At 33.9% G+C, this 24,054-nt stretch overlaps 3 protein-coding genes across 10 annotated transcripts; 1 reads left to right on the top strand and 2 right to left on the bottom strand.

The window, feature by feature from the left end:
* Window positions 1-1,176: 1,176 nt before the first annotated feature.
* LOC117569986 (guanine nucleotide-binding protein G(s) subunit alpha) lies at window positions 1,177-6,516 on the bottom strand. Of its 4 annotated transcripts, XM_052005369.1 has the most exons (10): window positions 6,279-6,401; window positions 3,836-4,305; window positions 3,571-3,667; window positions 2,982-3,102; window positions 2,368-2,496; window positions 2,116-2,295; window positions 1,929-2,053; window positions 1,578-1,660; window positions 1,334-1,514; window positions 1,177-1,267 (listed from the first exon to the last, which is right to left on the bottom strand). In XM_052005369.1, exons 2-9 carry the CDS (start codon window positions 4,109-4,111, stop codon window positions 1,368-1,370), a joined length of 1,158 nt encoding a protein of 385 aa, XP_051861329.1. In that variant the 5' UTR covers window positions 4,112-4,305; window positions 6,279-6,401; the 3' UTR covers window positions 1,177-1,267; window positions 1,334-1,367. The 4 variants fall into 4 exon arrangements, with proteins under 4 accessions (XP_051861329.1, XP_051861328.1, XP_051861327.1 ...); XM_052005368.1 differs by lacking the exon at window positions 6,279-6,401 and adding an exon at window positions 6,420-6,516 and having other exon boundaries at window positions 1,177-1,514; XM_052005367.1 differs by having other exon boundaries at window positions 1,177-1,514.
* Window positions 6,517-7,352: 836 nt separating this feature from the next.
* Window positions 7,353-9,936, top strand: LOC117570204 (U3 small nucleolar RNA-associated protein 25 homolog). Its single transcript, XM_034251692.2, has 3 exons — window positions 7,353-7,708; window positions 7,769-8,455; window positions 8,516-9,936. Exons 1-3 carry the CDS (start codon window positions 7,447-7,449, stop codon window positions 9,649-9,651), a joined length of 2,085 nt encoding a protein of 694 aa, XP_034107583.1. The 5' UTR covers window positions 7,353-7,446; the 3' UTR covers window positions 9,652-9,936.
* A 1,437-nt stretch (window positions 9,937-11,373) lies between these two features.
* LOC117572031 (calcium-transporting ATPase sarcoplasmic/endoplasmic reticulum type) lies at window positions 11,374-24,007 on the bottom strand. 5 transcript variants are annotated; one of them, XM_034254585.2, is made up of 10 exons: window positions 21,936-22,050; window positions 17,663-17,810; window positions 17,577-17,594; window positions 17,409-17,491; window positions 15,178-17,349; window positions 14,986-15,101; window positions 14,682-14,918; window positions 14,505-14,622; window positions 14,299-14,416; window positions 11,374-11,653 (listed from the first exon to the last, which is right to left on the bottom strand). In XM_034254585.2, exons 2-10 carry the CDS (start codon window positions 17,778-17,780, stop codon window positions 11,625-11,627), a joined length of 3,009 nt encoding a protein of 1,002 aa, XP_034110476.1. In that variant the 5' UTR covers window positions 17,781-17,810; window positions 21,936-22,050; the 3' UTR covers window positions 11,374-11,624. The 5 variants fall into 5 exon arrangements, with proteins under 5 accessions (XP_034110476.1, XP_034110477.1, XP_034110475.1 ...); XM_034254586.2 differs by lacking the exon at window positions 11,374-11,653 and adding an exon at window positions 12,099-12,233; XM_034254584.2 differs by lacking the exons at window positions 11,374-11,653; window positions 21,936-22,050 and adding an exon at window positions 23,983-24,007 and having other exon boundaries at window positions 13,215-14,416.
* Window positions 24,008-24,054: the final 47 nt, after the last annotated feature.

Below are 24,054 nucleotides of genomic sequence, written 5' to 3'. Positions count from 1 at the left end.
AGAGCAAAAAGCTTTACATCAGTTTCCCAAACGTAATCTAGACAGCATTGGTGGAGGTCATCTTATTAAAAGAACTGAAAACAACGAATTCGAAGCAATATAAATATGCTTAACCGAAATGATTGCAAAATAACACTATTCATCCAGTACTCATGCATTTTATTCATAACATAATGTCTTCAAATGTCCAAATTTTAAGATAATAGAACTATAAACTTTAAATAAATATATGCATTATACTGTTCAATTGATTTGTGCACCTTTTAATTTATCACCCTTCATGAAAAGAACATTACCAAATAATTGCTTACGTTTGTTTTCAGAGAAAAAGCGATACATTGCGATTTATCGTGTCTATCGATAAGCGTTGTAAGTGAAGTAGGCACAATTTGCGGAATACACCCAGTCTTTAGCATAAATAAAACATAAAAAAAAAACAATTTTCAATTATTTTCATTATTTGACTAAAATTATCAGCATGCACCTTTGCCAGAGTCGAATTTGGCTATAAGATATATTTTTCTAAGTTACAGGTTATTTCTATGCAATATTAAATATAAGAATAGTTTTCGGCAGTTGGTGTAAAATTGTATTATCTCTTAAGTCTTATCAACAGACAACATCAACAATATTAATATCATCTATATTTTCTCTATAAGCCGCTTGGGAGAAAGTAGATGGGCAACCACTTCTGAGGTATGATCTGTTGATTCTTTAATGAAATAAAAAGTTGAAACTGTTCCCCTTACTTGCAGATTGGTTTTCATTTCTAAGGACCAGGCACTGAAATGTCTTTTGTGTAGACGATCATCTGATTTAAAAATGCCAAACAGCATGAAGGAGGGATTCTTAAATTCCTCACCTGAAAGGAATAACGATCATAATGCTGTGTGGCCTTTATTGACTGGAAAGGATTATGCCTATAACAAAAACGCCTGGAAAAGTAAATTAAAAAGAAATTTTGATGAAATTGACAAGGCTTCAGTTAGTTTCGGAATACTCAACCCACTTGTGTAGTTGAAAATACTCACGTCTACGATTAGCATAAATGCAACGCCGCTCTGTGTCAAGGGAATATATTTATAGAAAATTATTGAATCTCAAAATGTAATATTAAAAAGATGCATCCGATATTAATGAGCTGATGCTATTTGGTGTCAATAAAACAATTAATAATTGTTATTAACATGTTTATTTATTCTTCTTTAATGTTGAGTTTTGTGAAAGGTCATACCAGATCTAAATGCAGCGCTTTTTTTTCAAGGGACTATTTAAATACAAATTACATTTGATAATTATATTTAAAACAGTAATTCATTAATATATTCTTTACTTTATTTATTTGAATTACGGCGAATAGGGATAGCCTATAACAATTCATATTGACGAAGGTGCATCCTCTGAATTATATCCCTACAATCATTAAAAACTCGTTTGATGTTTTCTGTGTCAACGGCGCATGTGAAATGTGGGTAACAATAGTGTTTACCATCTCCACTTGCAGTTGATATACGCTACGGGAAACAAAACGACATTTATTATTTATCAAATATATATTTTGTGAAAGGGAAACTTACCAGAAACTCGTCCCGTATGAAATATTTTGCTCTTATTACTTCTGGGTCATCATTGGATTCCATTATTGCGTCACCTGTATCGCATATAATTATAATTTTTTATTAGTATCAAAAAAGTAAATCTTTGTTATTTTATATTTGCACTTTCTTTTTAGAAACTTATTATTGCAGATTCATTTTTAAAATGTATTCCCTAACCTTCTAATAATTGTCAATATTCAGTTTTTGAGTGCGTATTGTTTTTCATTAAATAAACAATTAATTGATAGATTACAAAGTTTGACTCAGATATTTTATTTGTATGCTAAATCTGGCAAAGGGCAACTGTTGTTTTAAAATTGATTTACTTACTTGGCGTTTGATATTTGTTAAACTCGGAGAAATATTCCGACAATTTACTTTTTCCAGCCTTTATTTTCTCTGCTAACAAATCTTGCTTATTTAGAAAAAGTATAATGGAAATTGTGCGCAGCCATCTAAATTAGAAAGCAGAAATGTTAATCAAAATAAATTATGATTGATCGATCAATGGGCTTACCTGTTATTCCAAATACTCTTAAATAAGTCCAAGGATTCTCGAAGTCGATTTTGAGTGGGGTCCTCACGCAAAACCATATTATAACTTGAGCATGCTGTTACAAATATTATAGCAGTTACATCATTGAAACATTGAATCCATTTTCGTCGCTCATCGCGCTGACCTCCCACATCAAACATACTGAAACGGACAAAACATATAATTATAGATAAAGTGATATTCATAATTAAATTAGTATTTCGTATTACTCACTGAAAATTAACTTTGTCGACTTGAAATCTTGTTTCAAATATTCCAGAAGTCAAAACACGGCACCGTAGAATATCTTGTTCATTTGGTGTATAATTTGGATTCTTAATTGTGCTTACTCGATCCAAAAAGCTTAAAAATTAAATATATTTGCTGTTAAAGTACTGTTTCTTATAGTTGTTAACTATAAATATAATTTATTCTATTTAAACATTAACTTGCGAAATACTTAAAACTAATATTTAGTTCCAATTAATACCACAAGCCTATTTTCTTTATTCCCATACTTTTAATGGTAAATTTGTAATTCACTTAAGTCTCCTATTATAAAAAATAAAAGATTTGCATTGATTTTGTACACGTATCTGATATTTACACTACAATTGGAAATCACAAAAACTATTTACCCCTTAAAGAATTTCCACCATTTTTCCATTTGTGCTAGATAAAGAAATTATATAATAAAATTAAATAAATTAAACAAATATTCCAAATAAAGCTATACATGATAATTTAACAGGGCTCTAGCTTCAACTAACCACAACGAGATATTATAAATAGTTACGAAAACTTAATTAAAAACAACAATTGGAATTTATGAAATGTATATTACTTACTATTTTGCACAGTCAATTAATTGATATTCATTTGACCTTTCATAGGTTTGTAGGACCCCTTTGTCTTTCCACAATTCTTCGGTGTGTTCATAAAATTCAGGAGGATAGTTAAAGTCGGGACCTGCAAAGAACCAAGATATAATATAAGTAACAAGAATTAGAGTCGTGTAAGAAAAAACTATTGTTAATGGTATTGAAGCTAAATATGCAAATGATATGTAAACGCAATTGATTTAATGCATTCATACAATTTCGCAATAATTCAATAATCACACAAAAAATAAACCATCAATCTATTGTCAGTTATTTTTTATTTGGGTACCCGAGGAAGTTGTCGAAAATTTCATAAATGAACTCGAACTATATATGGATCTATGCCATGGCATACCAAATTTGGGTGTCAATGGCTTTAAAGCGCGTACAGTACAGTCACAACTTTCTTATACGACGAGCACTCAGTTCTTTTTAGCTATTCGCAATTATAATTATAAATTAATAATAATTAAATAAGTAATGTATGCGTGGGACACTAACTGTGTAACTGCCACAAGCTGTCACTGATAATTGAATTATATTATATTTAACTTACTAGAAGCATAATCCTGAATGTATTCCACCCTAGGCTCATTTTCTTTCTTTTCTAAAGCTACAGGTGGATTAAGTGTGCTCATGGCTCCTGTAATAGTCTGTAGAAGAACGAAAATAGAACAATAAAATTTATTCAGTAGTTGACTTTTAAACTTTTAATAGTAAAGTTAGCTTCCATATGGATTAAAGTTATTAAATTTTAAATCAATTCATAATCATCTTTATAGATGAAAAACACAATTTTAACAAAGCCTAACTGTACTTACCAATATAGCATCTCGAATATTCTTTTTAATATCATCAATTTTCTGCTTCTTCTCTTGTTCAGAAAATCCATCGACATGCAATATTCGCATCTGTTTGACTATAGTTGATTTGCCCGACTCACCCGCTCCCAATAACAGGAGCCTGTGTGTAGCTCGATAGAGCTGTTTATCCTTTTGCAATTGCCGTGAGATGGCATCGCTGCGACGCTTTTGACTTTTCGAATCCTCCGAACTGACATCGGACTGTTTGGAGGTTGGTGAGCCAAAACAACCCATAGCAGCCCACGGAGTCCACCAGCACGTCGTTCGATTCTCTTGATTCGCGTCGGGGGACTCTGCACCCCTAGTGCTTTCTCCGTTTTGCTCCAGTATATCTGCGTTTATCGATTGTGTGTGCAATTTTATCTTTAATCGATTTGTGCAATCCCCGTGCTAGATTTATAAACAAAACTCGGCGGCCAATAATTTATCTAAATCAGTACGAAAAATAGGGTGTAATGAAAAACAAAAACCAATTAATTTACTTGCATAAATTCCAAACTATTTTCCATATATTAAAAACTAACGACCGTTCAATGATTTTCGATTGGTCACACCACAATTAACCTTTTTGCTATGCTTAAAATTAGAGCCTTCGAGTCAATGGACAAGCTAAAACTATTAATGATAATGATAGAAAGAAAAGAACGCTGGATATTTTGGAATACCCGTCAGCCCATGACATAGAGAGGTATTATACATAGCTTAGGTTCAAGTGAAAGCTTATAAAGCAGATTTATATATTCGAAACCACATAAACCTCAAACGCCAAGTTGAGATCACTGGATATTATTTCACCACTTCTAAGCTCATTTTACAATTTGACCACGCCCTTTCTCTCTCAAATCGAAGAAGATACTAATTATGAACACTATGACAATGATAATTTATATAATGCCGGACGATACAAATTTGATGGGTTAGACGAAATTCAATTGGATCGGAATTGACTTTATTTCTTAATAAAATTGAATTTTTTAAATAACTAACGGGTGTATACAAGTCAGCCAAACCACTTGATGTTAGTAGTAGATGACACTGCTCTAAAGCCTATACACAAACTTTACATGCAGATTGCGCGCATTTTTCAGCAAGGCAGTAGCCAAGATAATGAGTATTCTTTGAGAGCGAAATTGAGCTAACGGCTGTAGACACAATATATTAGAGCTTAGGAAAATTCACAGATTTTATGTATAACATTTGTGGAATTGGTAAAAATATATTTAATTGTTAGCACACAATTTAATCGTATGAAAATATTCATGTCTTTGAAAATATCCTTTTCCCAAACATACACATATACATATGTACCTTCCCACATATGTACATACGTGCACGGATATGTATGAGCATGAATTCATACACACCCACATAAGCGCACTTGCATAAATACGTATGTATGTATGTCGGTATGTTTGGATGTGTGAAGCAAATTAAACGATTCTAAGCACGGGCACACTTCGAAAACTACAGTGTAACAGGTGAAGGAGTGGGCTGGACGTTTTGCGCATACACAGACAATACTTATACACAAATACGTGCACATATTCACATGCATGCATATACACGTTAGAGATACATACATACATACGTACGTACGTACGTGTGTGTACATATACTCATATTAACGTACAATAGATACCAACACTATTTTTGCTTAAAGATAGTATGTATATGTATGCATATATATGTATATATAGGACATGCGTACCCGTATAAATTGTCTGCAATTTATTTTTTTTATGTACACACTTGTAAATAAATCATATTGTTAAATATATTGTACATATATGTACATATATGCGGGTACGACTTTAACGAGATGATACATCTCATTTTTTTATCCAATAAAAATAAATTGCCGTATACCCGAAATATTTCTACCGAGTGTCATGCAAAAATATACATACATACATACATAGATACCTGTGTATTTGTATGCATGAATACATAAATACATTTCATAAATATATATGTATATAAGTATACATATGCATATATACACACATCTGTGGCTCGCATATACACACATGCATCTACATTCATAACGATGTATTTTTATATACAGTACACATATGTACATACATATACAAGTACATGTTTGCAAAGTTTTATTTAAATGTATTTGATGTGATATTGTTTCACGGTTTTTAATTTTCTCAGGATTGAAAGGTCAGACTCGTATCACATATCTTTTTTACGCGAGCTGAACAACAATATACATGCGTGTGTATTTGTGTGTATCTATGTGTGCACAGAAAGTACTCAGTTTGCAGTTTAACATAATTATCCTTTTGTTGTTTATGGTTGTACGAATATTAGAAAGATATTGCTTTCTTTTTTATTAAAACGAATTCTCTATATTCATCTACGGAAGCAATATCTGCGAAAAATCTACACATACATAAAATTTCAATGCACTGGATGTTATTTATATGTTACGCATGTGTCTGCTATTGATTAATGAAAATTGTCATTTGCCTTCGAGTTCACATTAAAGAATTATTCGGACTTTTAACTTATTTTCATTAACTAAAAAACTCACTTTTATGTATTTTTATTTTATGTATCAACCTAGAGATGCCCCGTGATCGATAGTTTTCATCGTTATAGTATAGACATATCGTCTCCCGCACTAATTATATCAATTTCAAATATAATTCAATTAAATCAACTTTAATATAACAATATGTATTCAAAAAAACACACGTATGCTATTTTATTAAGCAACTTAAACTTTAGATCATCGATTTAAGTGAAGAGTCGTTTTAAATCACTCTATCGATTATAAAAAACCGAATCAATCGATGTATCAAAGGAGTCAAACTATTTGAATGGGCTATTCCCTGATTGATTTGTCTAATAAGAAGACCAATGTGTGGAGTATTGGGTGTGACCAGGAAGCTAAAAAAAATGTATTCCAATTACGGAAGCAACTGAGAGCTATAATATGTATTTTTATCACTAATCATGGTGCTATTTTTTAAGCTATGTATTCATTGAACAATTTAGGGAAATGTAAAAATATTTATTTAAATGAAAACTATTATATATGTAAATATGCTTAACGATATCATCACTACACTATGTTCTCTTCTATTTCTTTTATTTGAGCCTGAGTCAAACTCAACAGTATTTGTTATATATGTCTTTTCGCAGTAAATAACCCGATTCATCCTGATAATTGACATTATGAAAAAGGATTGTAATTAAAAATAAGCTTAAAATAATTTATTTGGAATACCATAATCCTTTTGAAAAGTTGCTTTACAACGTGTTGTTTTGTAGTACTGTTCCAACAAATTTTCATTAACATATCGATATATTTTTAATATAAAAATTTAATAAATTTTAATTTTAATTACTTGATAGTGTTTATTTTTCAAAAAATAAAAATGTACTAATTGAACTTGTAATATCCATTTAAATTTAGCCTATCGAATCTTCGCGATTATAAAGTATCTGCAGAGTTGCTTGTTTAATATAATAATCGATAATAAGCTATCAGCTGTTGTGCACGCTTTTGGCACAATTTTGATAATATTTAATTTTGATTTCAATATTTTATTAAAATGAGGGGAAAGCAGAGGAACAGAGGCTCTCAGCCAAAAAGGAAATCGACGCCTTTGCACAAAGCTGACAAGTTTTCCAGAAACAATAAGTTTATTCAACGGAGCAGACAAATGGAAAAATCGTACACAACACAAACCCAATTTCACAAAGATACAACAAGCGATAATATAAACATGTGTGTGGATCTTTTACCATCAATAAAAGAAGATGCCAATACATGTTACGAGCAACTTGTGGACCAATATAGCGCTGCCAACACAGGTATGTTAAGCTATGTCACCGATATTGTTCATAAAATCCTAATACAATCTGTCTTACCAGCACTAGAAGTTAAAGAAGATAATGCGATAATTTTGACTGCAAATACAAAAGATCCCGATTCAGATAAAGATGAATCGAATACAAGCAATTTAAAGCCATGTAATTCATTTACAAAGAGGTTTGATTTTGAACTATCGTCAGATGATATTACCGATTTAATATCAAACGAACGAAATATTTATAAATTCAAATGGTCAGAAATTGGAGATTTTAGAGTTGAAATACCTAAGCTAAAATCATTGAATACCACAAATGCAAATTATAATCGACCTCCAATAGCCACAAAGTCAGCGGATCTTCAAGTTTTGGAGGTAAAATCACAATTGTGTCAGAATGTTAGATATCCATTGTCGGCGCTAGAAATGCAAGTTTTTCATTGTGCAAATAATTACCTGGACATCTATTATCCGCGACGTACTCATGATAATGCCGAGGAAATTCGCTATGCGTATTGTCTTCATGTGGTCAATCACATGCTGAAAAGTAGGTTATTGATTTTACGTAATAATGAGAAAATAGCCGGACTCGCTAAGGATCCTAACCTGTTGTCAAGTGAGGTATCAATACCAGATGCTCTTAGAGATCAGGGTCTTACGCGCATGAAGGTTCTTATTATACTACCATTTCGCGAATCAGCGTTGAAAACTGTTCAAAATATAGGAAATTTAATGTTTGCAAATCACAAAGGTAAGCACGTATTACAAACTTACATATTAAATGTTATATATATATATTTACGATTTTCAGATAAAAAAAATGGTTTACCTATAGCAAGATATGAGCGCTTCATCAATGATTTTTCTGGGGATACGATATATTTTCCTAAAACAAATCCTAAGCCTCGTGATTATGAGCAAACCTTTGCCGGCAATACTGATGACAACTTTAAAATTGGCATTCGATTCACGAAGAAAACAATGTCATTATATTCGGACATAAGTTCGTCCGATATTTTAATTGCATCGCCTTTGGCATTACGCATGATTATCAACGACAAAGAGCAAGACTTCGACTTTCTCAATTCTATTGAACTACTTGTAATTGATCAAGCCGAACTTTTTATGGCACAGAACTGGGAGAATCTGCTGTATGTACTTGATCATCTGCATTTGCAGCCTCAAAAATTGCCGGACACCAACTGCCAGCGCGTTCGATCTTATTGTCTTAATGGGACTTCTCGTTTCTATCGTCAAACGCTGTTTTTCGCATCTCACGAACTGCCTGAATTTCGCGGTTTAATGAACAATAAATGTCACAATTATCAGGGAAGAGTGCGCATTACAAATAAGATTCAAGTTGGCGATATTTCCAATGTTGTAACACCAATTGAGCAAGTTTTTCAACGCATTGATTGTTCAAGTGTAGAATCGGCTTTTAATGATCGCTTTCAATACTTTGTTCGTCATATTTTACCACAGTTTACACGATCTGGACAATCGCATTGTCTAATCTATGTCCCCAGCTATTTTGATTATGTGCGATTGCGAAATCACTTTAAAAATGAGATGGTTAATTATGTGCAAATAAGTGAATATACAAAAAAGGAAAAGATCTCTCGAGCTAGAGATATATTCTTTCATAGTGGAGCACAGTTTATGCTTTATTCCGAACGTGCGCACTTCTTTCGGCGCACTCGTATTAAGGGCGTAAGAAACTTAATTTTCTATCAACCTCCCAACTTTCCAAGCTTTTACTCAGAATTAATTAACTTGATGCTAGAAACTAATCAGAATCCTCGAGATGGGCTACAGAATGTGATGAATGTCAAAATATTGTTTACTAAATATGACGTTCTCAGTTTAAGTAATATCGTTGGAAACGAGAATGCTATGAAAGTGATCTCGGGCTTAAGTGATTCCTACTCATTCTCCAATAATGAATAGTATTTGTAAATTACATATAAATTACAAAACTTGAATAAAAATGGTTTTTTAATTAAAAGTAATGTAAATTTAATGTTAACAAGAAATACCTGTATTTTACTGTTTTTCTGCTTTGACATAATTTCCCTACTTTGTTGCAAAATGTCATTAAAGATTATACACATTCATGAGCTTTCCATGATATAAGGAATATGCGCCTCTGCTTGCGAATTTACTAAAAAACCAAATACAGTAGATTCCGGTTATAGCGACTTTCAAGGGACCGACGATTTTACGTCGTTATACGTCGTTATAACCTAACCTAAAGGAGCAAAACTAATTTTTGTTTTGTTTTTTTTTTATGGTTGTCATGTTCGTAATAGGTTTTTAAGATAAAACAAATTAATTTTTAAACAAAACAAAAAATGTATAAATTTAATTTAATAGCATGGTTTTTCCATAATAAATCGTATACCTGCATGTTCCTTAGCATAAGCTAAGGCGTCAGCTAAAACTAACAGAGAATAGTGAGAAATTAAGAACCTTCGTGACGCTCCTACGCACCCAACAAGACTGCCAATCACTGATAAATGCATACATTTATGACAGCGTCGTTTGATACTTAAATTCGTTGGCATTATTTCGCTGTATTTTTTTTTCGTCGCAATATCCGGTTGAATTGTGAAAAATTTCGTCGGTATAAGCGGTTTGTCGCTAAAAGCGGAGACGTACTAAGCGGAGGCCTTTTCATACTAAGCGGAGCATTTTGTATTGGGACCAACCAAGCCATCGAATTTTCGTCGCAATAACCGGACGGACACTGTAAGCGGAGTCGTTATAACCGGATTCTACTGTATTTAATCGCTTTTGCGGTGTTGACATTTGTGCTGCGCCAATAATTGGATCAATTTAATTGTTTTTGTGTATTTCGCCAAAAATTTTTCAAAAACAAAAAAATAGACAGTATTTTTTATATTATATACAAAACAAAAGAAAATATGATTTAAAAAATCCAGAATAAACAATCATTGAAGTAAATAAACTATACTTTGCGATTTACTTACAATCAGATGTGCAACTTAATTTACATTGACATTCTAGTGTACTAATTTTAGCCATACTTTTTCAAGGCCTGTAGTTTTTCTGTATAGTAAGCTATGCACAATATCACTTTTCGTTTTTATAGCATATACTATTCACTTAAATAATATTCTAATATTAAATCATATATGCACATATATGTAGATACATACATATACAGTTTGACGCTGCGCCAAGAATTCAGCCTATTTATTAAGTTGTATACATATGTATGTACACACATGCATGCATATAAATAAATGTGAATTGTCAATAGGGTATGTCATGGTCGACCAGTCGCGAGCCACGACCACATCGTTCTTGTTTACTTATAGATTGTCACATTATGACCAACGAGCTTTATCCATGTTTGATGATCTGTTGCATTGCATAAGGGCAGCCATTTTTAGTTACGCGTGTGTCAAAGCTTTTTTTAAATGCGAGTGTCATATATAGAGGGAGCTTTTACAACACAGGCCCGGGAGCTTTCTCACTGACAATGTATGCATGCAAATCGATTCAATTCGCCATCATGTGCTGAACAGTCGTTGCAAATGAAACCAAATCGCATTTATGATTATAAAACTTTTTATTGAGTATTGTAGCTGAAAGAGAAAGATGTTGTCACTTGCAATACCAACAGAACAGAAATAGACAATGCAATTGTTTTGTAATGTTTATTTAGTTAATCCATTCTTACTAACCCGTGAGTTAAGATAGTTTTTCCATTACTTTCTAATTTCAAATAAAATAATTATAAATTTATTTCATGTTGGATAACAATTGGCAATTTCAGGTAACAGGGCTGTCTGAGCAATTAATACAAGATTTATAAAGGTATACAAATCTGACATCCTTTAGGATCTCCTTCACGTTTTGTATTGGTTTAAATAATGGCCAAGACCGTTACCATTTTACCATTTATCGACGACGACATCAGGAACTACACGATACACATACACAGATAATATATTGTTGATAATTAGCGGATCAGATCAATGTAGTACTATTAGCGTTTAGCAATTTAATGCATTTTTGGAATCTGTAACTATAATTAATGGTGGAAGGGCGGAGCATCGGCAACAACAACAACTGGGTGGGTTGAGGGTGGCAGCAACTCTACGGCAGCGCTGTTTATACTATACATACTCAGGTAGGATTTTATTATTGGCGATAAGAAGTAGACCAGTTCGGGTTTCAGTATTTATATTTCGTTATCATGTTTCAGATATCTTACATGCTGAATTTGAAATATGAATTCATTCGTTTTTGTTTTTTACGTTCTTTTTTTGCGTTACAAGTGTTTGTGAATATGTTTGAGTGTTTTCTTCTTTTCTTTTTTTGTAGACCATAATGTACAGCAATGGATCTCTCGCATTCACATAGAGTTTGTTTTTTTTTTTTTTTTTTGGCACACTAGTTTATCAAAATTGAACAACTTCACATACTTTGCTATAGCAGGGATGGACTTAATTTATATTAAATTAATAAGGTGTCATCCAATTAATGAAATCGGGGATTTACTGTATAAAATAAAACAATAAATATATAGTGATGAAAAAACAGTGGTATATAATTGGTGGGATTCGTTTTCGAAATCAAATCGAATTCAAATCAATGGACTTTCAGTCAACAGCGGCAAATGCAAGGCCAGGGTTGGGCGAGCGGGCAGGACAGGGCGGGCAGGGCAGGGCAGGGCAGAACAGGCATTCATTCAACAAAAGCTACTTTATGTTGTACGATTTTTATGATGGGATCAGCAGCAAACGCCTCCACTGCATAATTCAATGGGTTTGTAGGCGCTCAGTTTAGTTTTGCATATAACTAGTATTTATGATTATGTTGGTTTTGTATTTTTTTTTTGTTTTTGTTTATTTCACAGCGTCTATAATTCTTTTCTTTTTAACAATGTATGTATATAATGTAAATTAAACTGAAATCTCTAAAATTGGTTAGATGCTTAATTACTTGGTATATTTTGTTCATTTTTTTATTATTCATTTTTTTTTCGATTTTGTTTGTTTACAGAAAGACAAAAAATTTATGTTATTCTTTCTACAAGTTTTGTTTTTATCTAACCTCGATATAAATCATAGATATAAATACCTTTCACTAACTATGGATCCCAATCAATTATTTCCTTGTACGTACACATTCCAAATGTCTGGTTAAGCCTACATTTTAGCCAATCTAGTTCCCTCGTTATCCTTCGGCCACGCCTCTCTTTGTCTTCTAATTGGTTTAAAGTGAAATGTAATCAAGAAACAACTAAATTCAGTCTTGGGAAATGAGAAGTTGTTTGACATTTCGACTACCACCTAACCAGACCCTTTTAATTAAAGGGAAAGTTTGCTCGATCACTAGCACATTAGCGCAAGAGAAGTTAACTTAACCGGACATTAGTCTTGGTTGTTGAGAAATAGTATTAAAAGTAATAAGTGAACGAATCGAAGGAATAGTTCAATTAAAAAATCAATTTCAATTGAATTAACACGTTCACCATATTTCCCCACATCTGCTTTTTGTTGGTGTTCTAGGCAAATCAAAGTATTTCATTTCATGCTTATTTCTTATATACTATGGAATGAATGAACCAAAAATCTGTTCAACAAAATTTGCAAACTAAACTTGCTTGTAATAAGTCTACTTAATACATAAGTGAATTAAATACAAAATATATATCCACAATTCCAACCACGTTCAAAATAGTCAAGGTTGACACTTACGCACAACTAAAATCATCCACATATAAATATATGTATGGATGTATTTGTGTCGTATGTATAAATAGGAATTCAGGATTTATCTAATGTACTGAACATTTATTAGTTTTTATTAAGTATGACCCCTAATTGAAGAAATATTTACATAGAGTTCGTCTCATCATTTGTAGAGAATGCAATTTTTAAGTATTGTACAATAACTACAAATAATGAAATTTTTTTCTTTTGATCATTTTACGGTATATGTATATGCTTTAAAATCTACGCATTTTATGGAGTGACACTGAATAAATAAATTTGTTAAAAGGCAAACGGCTAAAAAATTGGTATAATCGAGCATCACACGTTCAGTTCAAAAAAAAAATTAACAATTTTTGAAACCTATTCCTGGTAAGCATATATATAGTGAGTGAAATATGTAAAATTTCTCTGCTTTGTGTATATACAAAAAAGGGCATTAAACGATATTCAAACCGAACAGAAATTGGTTGTATACGTAAGCATTAAAAAGAATTGTTAGGCTCATAATCTATTGACCAGTTGAGGGCGTTGGTTTAAAAATAAAAGGGTAACTTGATCGCTTATCAAAATATTGTGTTGGTTTTTTTTTTTTTTTAGTATTATTCGGAAACAAATCTATGTTGTTGTTTGTTTTGTTTGTTTGTTGTTGTGGTGGTTAAAGTCGTTACTTTAGGAATTTTTTTTTTGTTTATATTTAGTAACACTTTATGCTAGTAATTAGAATAATGATGTTGGGCTTAATGATTATAATTATTATATTCTTAAAGCATCATAGCGTATAGCAGGCCAAAGAAGACAGCCCACATTAACACAATCCCATGCATCTTATATATAGGGCTCTCACCATCTGCGATTTTTCTAGCAACAAATTTCAATGTTTCATCTAATAAAACTACAGGAATTGAGAATTTCATCACAGTTATCCATTCCTCGGCAGACAACGGTGTCACTTGGAAGACGGTCTAGACAAAATAAAAGAGATGATTGCAATTTTGATTCGAGTGCTTGCTGCAAACATCATACGAGATTAGATTAGAATTTAATACTTACAGAAAGTACTTCAACATAAAGTATAACAAAGTGAAGAGTGAAGGACAGAGCCATTGAACCAATCAACCACAAGTTGCACCATGGTGGCATTGTAATCAAGGATTGATTCTCGGATAAACTGTGTACAAATAAAGAATTGTTTGAATAGTGAAAGGAGATTATTGATTGCAAATGTACCTGTTCATGGCGTTCAACATTTCAATGGTCACGAGCACAGACAAGGCCATGGTCATGGCATGTGGATCGCTGAAGATCTTGCAGTCGACACCCTTGAATTCGTCGCCACCGCCCAAGCATGCCAAGTGGTGAGTGAGTTGCCAGTATGTGAGTTTTGGGCCTTCATCGGAGAACAGGAACCACCAGGCGGCGGCACCAACGGTGGCAGCACCGACATAGAAGCCAATAGCCATGTAACTAAATTACACAATAAATGCTATTAAAATAGTGGTTCTTGGCAAATATTGTAACAAAATTGACTAACCGGAAGAACAGCCAGCCGGAGATCAAACCTTCGTCGGCCTTCCTGGGTGGTTTCTCCATGATATCCAGATCGGGAGGGTTGAAGCCCAGAGCAGTAGCTGGAAGACCATCAGTGACCTAGTTTCGAAGCGAAATCATTGATTAAAATCGTGCTATATAATTATCGCTGTAATTAATAGAGCTAAGGACTTACCAAGTTGACCCACAACAGCTGGACGGGGATCAAAGCTTCGGGCAGACCCAGAGCAGCAGTCAAAAAGATGGAAACGACCTCACCAATGTTGGATGAAATAAGGTAACGGATGAACTGCTTCATGTTGTTATAAATAGCGCGACCTTCCTCAACGGCAGACACAATCGAAGAGAAGTTATCATCAGCCAAAACCATTTCAGCGGCAGACTTGGCAACAGCGGTACCAGAACCCATGGCAATACCAATTTCAGCCTTCTTCAAAGCGGGAGCATCATTGACACCATCACCAGTCATGGCAGAGATTTCATTCATGCCCTGCAAGAATTCAACAATCTTGGATTTGTGCTGAGGCTCCACACGCGAGAACAGGCGGGAACGGGCAACGGCAGCCTTCTGTTCAGCTGGCGACAGATCATCGAATTCACGTCCGGAATACGATTTGCCGTTGGTGTCCTCATCCTCGGTGAAGACGCCAATGCGACGGCAGATAGCTTCAGCGGTAGCCTTGTTATCACCAGTGATAACAATGACACGAATACCAGCAGCACGGCAGCGAACAATTGAATCGAAAACTTCTTTACGTGGAGGATCCAACATGCCAACGACACCAACAAAGGTTAGGTTCACCTCATACTGGAAGAATTTGGTGGAATCACCCAAGTCCATTTCATCGGGACGCATAGGACTGTCGGCAACAGCGAGAGCCAAGCAACGCAATGTATCGCGACCAGTACCATATTGACCAGTCAAGTTCAGGATCTTGCTCTTGAGGGCCGAGGTCAGAGGAACCTTGCTGGTGCCAACGCGAGCGTGTGTGCAACGTTCCAAGACACCTTCGGGGGCACCCTTCACAAACAGTTTAGGTCCAGTACCCAGACGAGAAGCCTTCAATGGTGTGCAGTATGAGGACATGGATTTACGATCACGCGAGAATTCAAGAGTGAATTCCTTCTTCCACTTGGTCTCAATCTCACCACGGCAAGCAATGGCGGCGGAACGACGATCCAAACCAGATTTGTTCACATTGAATGAGTTCAGTTTCTCAGCCAAGACAATCAGAGCAGTTTCGGTGGCTTCACCGACCTTTTCGAAAGCCTGCTTGAATTCGTTGTAATCAATAGCCGAATCGTTGCACATGATGCAAATGGTGGAGAGTTCCTGCAATGTGTCGTAATCGCTAGCCTTCACGCGCTGGCCGCTCAAGAAGAGCTCGCCAATGGGTTCGTAGGTGGAGCCGGTCAGTTCGAACTCAACAAAGCTGCTGTCATTGCCTTCAACCTTGTCGAAGATGAACATACGCGAAACGGACATTTGATTGGTGGTGAGTGTGCCGGTCTTATCAGAGCAGATGACGGAGGTGCATCCAAGAGTCTCCACAGAGGGCAGGGAACGCACGATGGCGTTCTTCTTGGCCATGCGGCGAGTACCCAAAGCCAAACAGGTGGTGATAACAGCTGGCAGACCCTCAGGAATGGCAGCGACAGCCAAGGCGACAGCAATCTTGAAATAGTAGATGGCACCCTTGATCCATGAGCCACCGTGAGCTGGATCGTTGAAGTGTCCAATGTTGATGGCCCAGACAGCAACGCAAATGATGGAGATAACCTTGGACAACTGCTCACCGAACTCATCCAGCTTCTGTTGCAGTGGAGTCTTAATCTCCTCGGTCTCGGACATTTCTGTGCGAATCTTGCCAATGGCAGTGCTCAGGCCGGTGCCGATAACAACACCACGAGCCTTACCAGCGGCCACATTGGTGCCAGAGAATAGAATGTTCTTCTTGTCCTGATTAACAGCACGGGGATCGGGAATGGCATCTGTGTGCTTGATAACCGACACGGATTCACCAGTCAGAATAGACTGATCGATTCTCAGGGTGGTTGAATAGATGTGAGTGATACGAATGTCGGCGGGAATTTTATCACCGACAGACACCTCAACCAAATCACCCGGCACAATTTCTTTCGCACGGATCTTTTGGATACCGGACTTGTCTTGGCGAACCACTTTGCCCATCTCGGGCTCGTATTCTTTGAGTGCCTCAATAGCGGATTCGGCATTGCGTTCCTGCCAAACACCAACGACAGCATTTGCAATAAGAATAAGTAAAATGACTAAGGGCTCTACAAATGCAGTGAAAGTGTCTTCATGTTCCTCAAATAGCGCTAATACCTGCAACAAAAAGACGTCTGAATTTCAATTTCAACGGATTATAGCCAAGTAATATTTACAAATGAAATGATGGCTGCCAACAGCAAAATCTTCACGAGAAGATCATCGAACTGCTCTAAAACCAGCTGCCAGATGCTTTTTCCTACAACAAGAAATTCAATGTTAGTTTTTGAAAACGCATTTGTAAATAGTTTACGCAGCCTGAAGACTGTAGACATTTCACACACCTTCCTCAGTTGGCAACTCTGCAAAGAAAGAAATTTTCAATTGAATTAAATGTCGGTAATTACACGAGCAATCTTAGTTAACTTACCATTGGGTCCATATTTTTTCTGGTTAGCCTTGATCTGATCGACAGATAGACCACGTTCGCCGTCTGTGCCGAAGAAGTTCAGAGTTTGTTCGACGGTTTTCGCGTGACCGTCCTCCATTTTAAATTGTTATCCTCCGCGTTCAGTACCCTAGAAATATAAAAAATCACAAAACTTATATAATTACATTTATCAATTTGATGACAAAAACGAAAAAGCAAACGTACATATACATATGTTAAAAGCTTCACAAAAAGAAAACTAAAATGACATTCATCTTCGCTCGTTTTGGGAGAACTTCATATAACAACAACGACGGACGTGATGTCATTCTAATGGATTAGTTATAGCCGATTTTTATTATTATTTATTTTTTTGCCCAGCAATATCAGGGATTTTGGAGGGGCACATTTTAATTGATCAGACGTGAATTTCCATCCAAGGGCGCATTTGTTTTTTTTTTTAGTCTTATCAATTCGCGTACATTGCGAGTCACGTTTTGTTTTATCTTAAGTTTGATTTGGAATAGTTCTTGTTGCTGCGCATTATGATTCAAATATAGATCGCAGAGATTACAACAACTTGACTAAGCTGATAAATATGAAACCTTTTTCAGGGCAATGGCCCGCACACCTTTCAAAGAAATAAAGCATTTGCTGCTACTCTTGACAGAGAAAGAAACAAAGGAAGGCATTAAGATATGACAGTTCTAACTGAAAGTTATCAAGAGTTGTGACAGTCTGAGATAGAGATAGACATGAAGAGTTAGTGTTAACAAGTATGTCCAAAAAGTTCGATTCTTGTTCGCATACTTAATGAATTTAAATAGGAATCCTGCTACCTGTTACATCGTTTTGTGCAATTTCATGATTACAGGTCGTAAAAATATCTACTTGTTCGTATCTGACAAGTACGAGACCAGCAAATACACAAACGTACACGTACATACGTGTATGTGTATGAACTTCTATAAATATGTGCATATATGTATGTTTGTATGTACATATATATATGCACTTATAGCATACTTTATAGAAACCACATTATGAGGGTACACATTACAAATTGCATTTATAATATCGTAGTAAGTATTCACAATTTTTAAATCTCGCAAGGTATTATCCTAGTATTACAACAATGAAAAAGGAAGACTCGTATATCAACTACTATATAAGTATTTTTTTTTTAGATGCACATGTACATACATACATGCACTATGTATCTATGTAATCAGGTAAGAGTACATCAGGTACATTTGTGCACACATTCAGCGAACCGAGCGACTTTTCGAATGGTACACGTGTATCTGTGCATTCATACACATACACAGGTCGTACGATTTCTGAATCGTAATACGCTTTAAGTACGTGAATTTATGTAAACCTGCTACACCTATGCGAATAACTATATATATAAATATTTATTTATTTCATTACCAATGGAGTTGTAAACTATTTTTCGCAACGTTGACTTATGAGATTCACACACGTGTCACTTTTTAATTTAACTAAATGCAATACGAATCACAACACTCAAGCGCAATGTGTGTGTCCAACTTTTTGACAAGCATTCAAAAGCGAACGAGATGTCTTAAGTACTTAATTTTTACTGCAGCCAATATTTATTATTATATGTCCATGGCGCTTTTTTTTGTTCTAAATACATATGCGCAGTGTGGTGATAAAAAAAACAGTTTTGTGCCGTTCATTAATACATTCCTCCGGCGTTTTTTTCACGACTATGACATGACATTATCGATTCAGAGCTGCTCTTTAGTGCAATCAATTTATCGATAAGTAGTTGTTAGTTGATCAGAATATACTGCTGCTATTTCAAGAAAAACAAGGGATACCGAAATTTATTTGAATTATTTAATAATCAAATTAAAGTATATAACTATCGATAACTATCAAAATAATTATTCAAAATCGGTTACTTTTTAAATATGAAATGGAAATCGATATCGAATTGATTCAAAAACATTCTCCGTTTTTTTCCATTTGGTGGTGAAAATAACAAACATTGCATTTTTGTTTATCCAAAAGGTCGTAATTGTTGATTGCGATTGTGGCAAGCTCAAGGTGGCGAAAATAGGCGTGATAATTGAATATATCGAAAGAGGCCTTTTGATAAATATTTGTTTTTCAAGTTGTATATATAATTGCACATGAATAAAGTGTTCTGTGCATGTGAATACATATGTATGTACATATTTATGTGTGTTGTATATTATGGTCTGTAATATAGAGCTGCGCATGACGATTGACCACACAGACATTGCCAAAAGACATGGCTAAGAGGCTACAGAAGTCCTCATAATTGCAACTAAAAATACTTATCTCAACTTTGGGTACGACAAAAATTGACAAAATTGGCAATTACGTAAATAATAATAAGCAACCTTCGGGACAGCTACAACGAAACTCTCGTTAAAATTGCTAATTTTGCTTTTAATTTCTCACTACCTTTCTTGCTAACCAAATGATTGATTTTGAAAAATGGATTTTTATATGGTTTTTATATTTTTGAATAATATTTAAGCAATGTCGAATTATATGTGATTTTATTCTTATTTAAATATTGAAGATTAGGCAAACTCATCTGACGATTTATTTGAATACAGTTGTTTTTCATCCAAAATCTTAGAACCTCTAAGATGCAGGATTACGCTTAAATAGGTGATTCTGCGGCAGTGTCGTCTATTTCTATATCACAGATCGAGCACAAATCGGTATATATTTCATTTTATATTTATATTTAATTAAAATATAACAAATATGTATGTTCACATATGCGTCCTTTGTTTATGAGGTCAAAAGAATGCAATTTTTCAAGAGTTACATATTTGTAACGATACTAAAAGGTCGTTAGATATACATACGTTCACTATTTACACACCGATATATTATTCGCAGTATGCTTGAACATATATGCTTTATATAATTCGTTTGATGGTATATGTATGTACAAAATATGTGTATATGTATGTGCAAAAACTACGTCTATAGTATTTGTATTTAAGTAGATGAAATATGTTGAACATATATACATACGTAAAAATGATATATACATCAATATAAATGTATGTGTGCAGGTAGTGCCAAAGAAAATGTACAGACTTATCTGCAAACAGAGAATATATAACACACATGCATACATCTGTAAATACATATATACAATGAAAATATATATATTTTTCGGTGAAAATCATTTCGAGTCTAGAAGAGATAATGGCTAAAAATAGAAGTTCAGCTGCTAGAAACTTATTCATGTATAAATATACTAAATATACCAACATAAACGTACATATGTATGTATGTGTTTGCTCAAAAATACACACTCACACAATTGAGTATAAATATGTACAATATAAGCAAATGAAAATGATTTAAAATCACACCTGCTATAGGATGTTTTGCTCTGCTATTTGGACTTGAATACGATTACATAATCAGTTCGTTTACTCACTCTAACATATGTACAAATATCCGTATATGCATGACATTGTATATTTTGAAATATGCGGGGATTTATGAATTTATATGCATTAATACATACATATAGTGGTAAAATTAGATAAATGTGAGACCTAGCCAAGTGGACATTAGGATCAATGTTTAAATGGGTGTACATTTGGATGCATACAAATGTACACATGCTTAATGTAATTGTAATACGTCGTAGTAGGCTCTATGAACAAGATGTACATACTTACATACTACATCTTATTGAACAGGGCATGCATGTGCATATGTATGTATATTTCTGTGTGTTTAAATGAGCGCGCGATCGATGAGTAAATGTTTACAGGATCAAGGAAAGTTGTCGACAATTCGACAACTCGTAAAAGTTTTCTTCTTTCATATATGACCATATACATATGTATGTACATAAGTACCATGTGTATTTATGGGGATGTGTTGATGTACATTTGTATGATGAGGTAGGAATTGATTTGTATCGAATTTTTCATTCTTCGTACAGTTTGTATCTTGAAGGCTTTTGAAATATTTTTAATATGCACTTGGGAGCACCAACTTTATATACAAACATAGGAAATCTGCATATTTGTGTAAATGTATGTACAACTCCATGTCTCCGCATTTAATTTTAATATTTTCGTATTTTAATTTTTTATTTTGCATTTTCAATATTTTTGGTTAATTCACAAATGGTAGTATAATAAAACTTGTATAGTTGCAGGTAAATTGTTTTACACTAATTTATGTTCAAAAATTCCTTTGGAATTGTTGCTGCAGAATCAACAAAACTTACAATTTTAATTCTTAACAAAAATTCCGTTATATAATAATTTTGTTTGTAGTCAAACGACCAGAGCTAACACAAAGATCGCGCTATTATAACGATCAACGGCAACTGAACGCAAGGAGAACGCTGCTTGATGAGAGTGTCTATTTGAATTACAAAATTCATATATATTTGGCAAAATTCCCAAAACTAGATACACTCTCTATTTTGGCCCCGGGAAAATACTTTTAGCACGCACAAACTTTTAAGCACTTACCACCTATCCGACTTCTTGCGGTTGTGTGGGTTCGTGGGCACACACACACACATTTTAGCCTGTGTCACTGTATTGTACACTAACAAATACATACATATATATATCTACACGAGTTTCGGTATATTTCCGAATGTTGTATGTACAGACGTCCACACATAGTTTGGGCACACGTGTATGCACAGACATGCATACATTCATAATTATCACACACTTCAAAGCAACACATATAATGTACAAATTTTAGTTAATTTAATATATATATTATTATAATGTACACAGTATTTGCAAATTGAAATGTCTTTAACAATATAATCGTTATTTAAATAAAAGATATGTTAATTACTTATTTCACTTTTCTTAAATCTCATAAAAAAGAGTATACTACAGTCGTGCATTTTATTTAGTTAAACAGAAGGTGACATCTCTAACCTCACTTAATACCGTGCATGCATATGTGTGTGCGGCATAGGCATACTAACACATGCATACAACGATACATATTCTTATTAGCATCAACAGTGAGTCCATCATATCTGTCTGTCATCTGGCTGCCTGTCAGTCTCTATTTCGCAAGTAAATCTTGGACATTCTTTCCCAACTAATGGAATGAAAAGTATTAGAAAACTTTGCCTGAATTTTTTTTTTTGCATGTCATCTTTATGGTCGTCCATGTGAAAACTATTTATATTGATGAGGAAATACAGATGTAGACAAACAATTGCGCATCCTTAGAATAGGGTATCCATTAGGCGAGCAAGCTCGCACAACACTCGTACACTCTTCATTACCGTTTGCACACCCTTGCAAAACGTATTATAAGACCATTTGTCACAATGTTCTTTCTATATTGAAGGACGACTCGCCGATATAGACGTTCAACATTCATACACTCATTAAAATATGAATCTATAATATTGTACGGAGCATTTGAACAATGATAAGAGTTTAGAACAATTTGACATAAGATGAGATAATATCGATATTTATGCTCAATGCTCAGATGGAATACATCGTAGATATGTATGAAATAAAATGAATTATTACAAATTGTATATATTTATATCACCAGTGTTAAAAAAACATCTATCTCACACAAAATAAAATAGGGTAGTATAATGAAATTATGAGCCTGTATGTCGTCAACTGGTCCTTGTCTGTCTTAAAGTTCCATTAAGAATTTGTGCATATCTATTTAAAAAGTTTAATTCTTTGGATATATTCCAACTAATTTATTGCTATATGGTATAGAAGTTATGCATTTACTCTTACTATAATTAGAGCTGTCGTATATTTCTATTTTGAAGTGATTTAAAACCTCGCTAAATTATTTTAGAATCATTATAAAGTACAAATTGTATTTTACACCCTTAAAATCGATATCGATATAATTACAGAGTACCTAATATAAATAAAACATTTTTTCCAAGTTACACAATTTACTTTGTAGAAATGTATAAAGGTTTTCAGCTGAACCCAATGCATAGTTTCCTTTATTATTGATATGTATGTATAAGAACTATTCAAGTAGTTTTCATAAAAAGTCATAAAAAAAAAATTTTTGCACACATGCAAAAATTTTAAATATAACCAGCTAAACCGGTTTGCCCGTGTCTTCGTTGTCATAAAAATTAATTGGGAACCATTGTGATGAAACACATTTGCATAATTGACCTCGATCCTCATTTTCTCAAAATAACGACAAATATTTCCCGACCACTTCCACAAAAGGAGTGTATTTTATATACTTGTAAATTTGAATGTAATCATTTTTGACAGACGTTTTTGCTAGAAACCCACCTTTTAGTATTTACACTTGAATATTCGAAAGGAAACTACAGTAAAAATGTAATTGGGTTGGCTTCCTAGCTA

This window comes from Drosophila albomicans, chromosome 3 (assembly GCF_009650485.2).
Source record: "Drosophila albomicans strain 15112-1751.03 chromosome 3, ASM965048v2, whole genome shotgun sequence".
In the NCBI taxonomy this organism is placed as follows: domain Eukaryota; kingdom Metazoa; phylum Arthropoda; class Insecta; order Diptera; family Drosophilidae; genus Drosophila; species Drosophila albomicans.
The sequence above is the reverse complement of the archived record's forward strand: the minus strand, read 5'-3'. Positions and strand labels throughout refer to the sequence as shown.

What these genes read in the sequence shown, in the direction of transcription:
- LOC117570204 (XM_034251692.2), top strand. Translation starts at nt 7,447, where the DNA reads ATGAGGGGAAAGCAGAGGAACAGAGGCTCTCAGCCAAAAAGGAAATCG. An exon ending in ATATAGCGCTGCCAACACAG is followed by an intron (nt 7,709 to 7,768) that starts GTATGTTAAGCT and finishes CTGTCTTACCAG; the next exon opens with CACTAGAAGTTAAAGAAGAT. An exon ending in AATGTTTGCAAATCACAAAG is followed by an intron (nt 8,456 to 8,515) that starts GTAAGCACGTAT and finishes TACGATTTTCAG; the next exon opens with ATAAAAAAAATGGTTTACCT.
- LOC117572031 (XM_034254584.2), bottom strand. Translation starts at nt 17,780, where the DNA reads ATGGAGGACGGTCACGCGAAAACCGTCGAACAAACTCTGAACTTCTTC. An exon ending in TCCGGCTGGCTGTTCTTCCG is followed by an intron (nt 14,919 to 14,985) that starts GTTAGTCAATTT and finishes TGTGTAATTTAG; the next exon opens with TTACATGGCTATTGGCTTCT. An exon ending in ATGTTGAACGCCATGAACAG is followed by an intron (nt 14,623 to 14,681) that starts GTACATTTGCAA and finishes ATTTGTACACAG; the next exon opens with TTTATCCGAGAATCAATCCT.
- LOC117569986 (XM_052005368.1), bottom strand. Translation starts at nt 4,111, where the DNA reads ATGGGTTGTTTTGGCTCACCAACCTCCAAACAGTCCGATGTCAGTTCG. An exon ending in ATATTCGAGATGCTATATTG is followed by an intron (nt 3,668 to 3,835) that starts GTAAGTACAGTT and finishes GTTCTTCTACAG; the next exon opens with ACTATTACAGGAGCCATGAG. An exon ending in TAACAAATATCAAACGCCAA is followed by an intron (nt 1,661 to 1,928) that starts GTAAGTAAATCA and finishes TTATAATTATAT; the next exon opens with GCGATACAGGTGACGCAATA.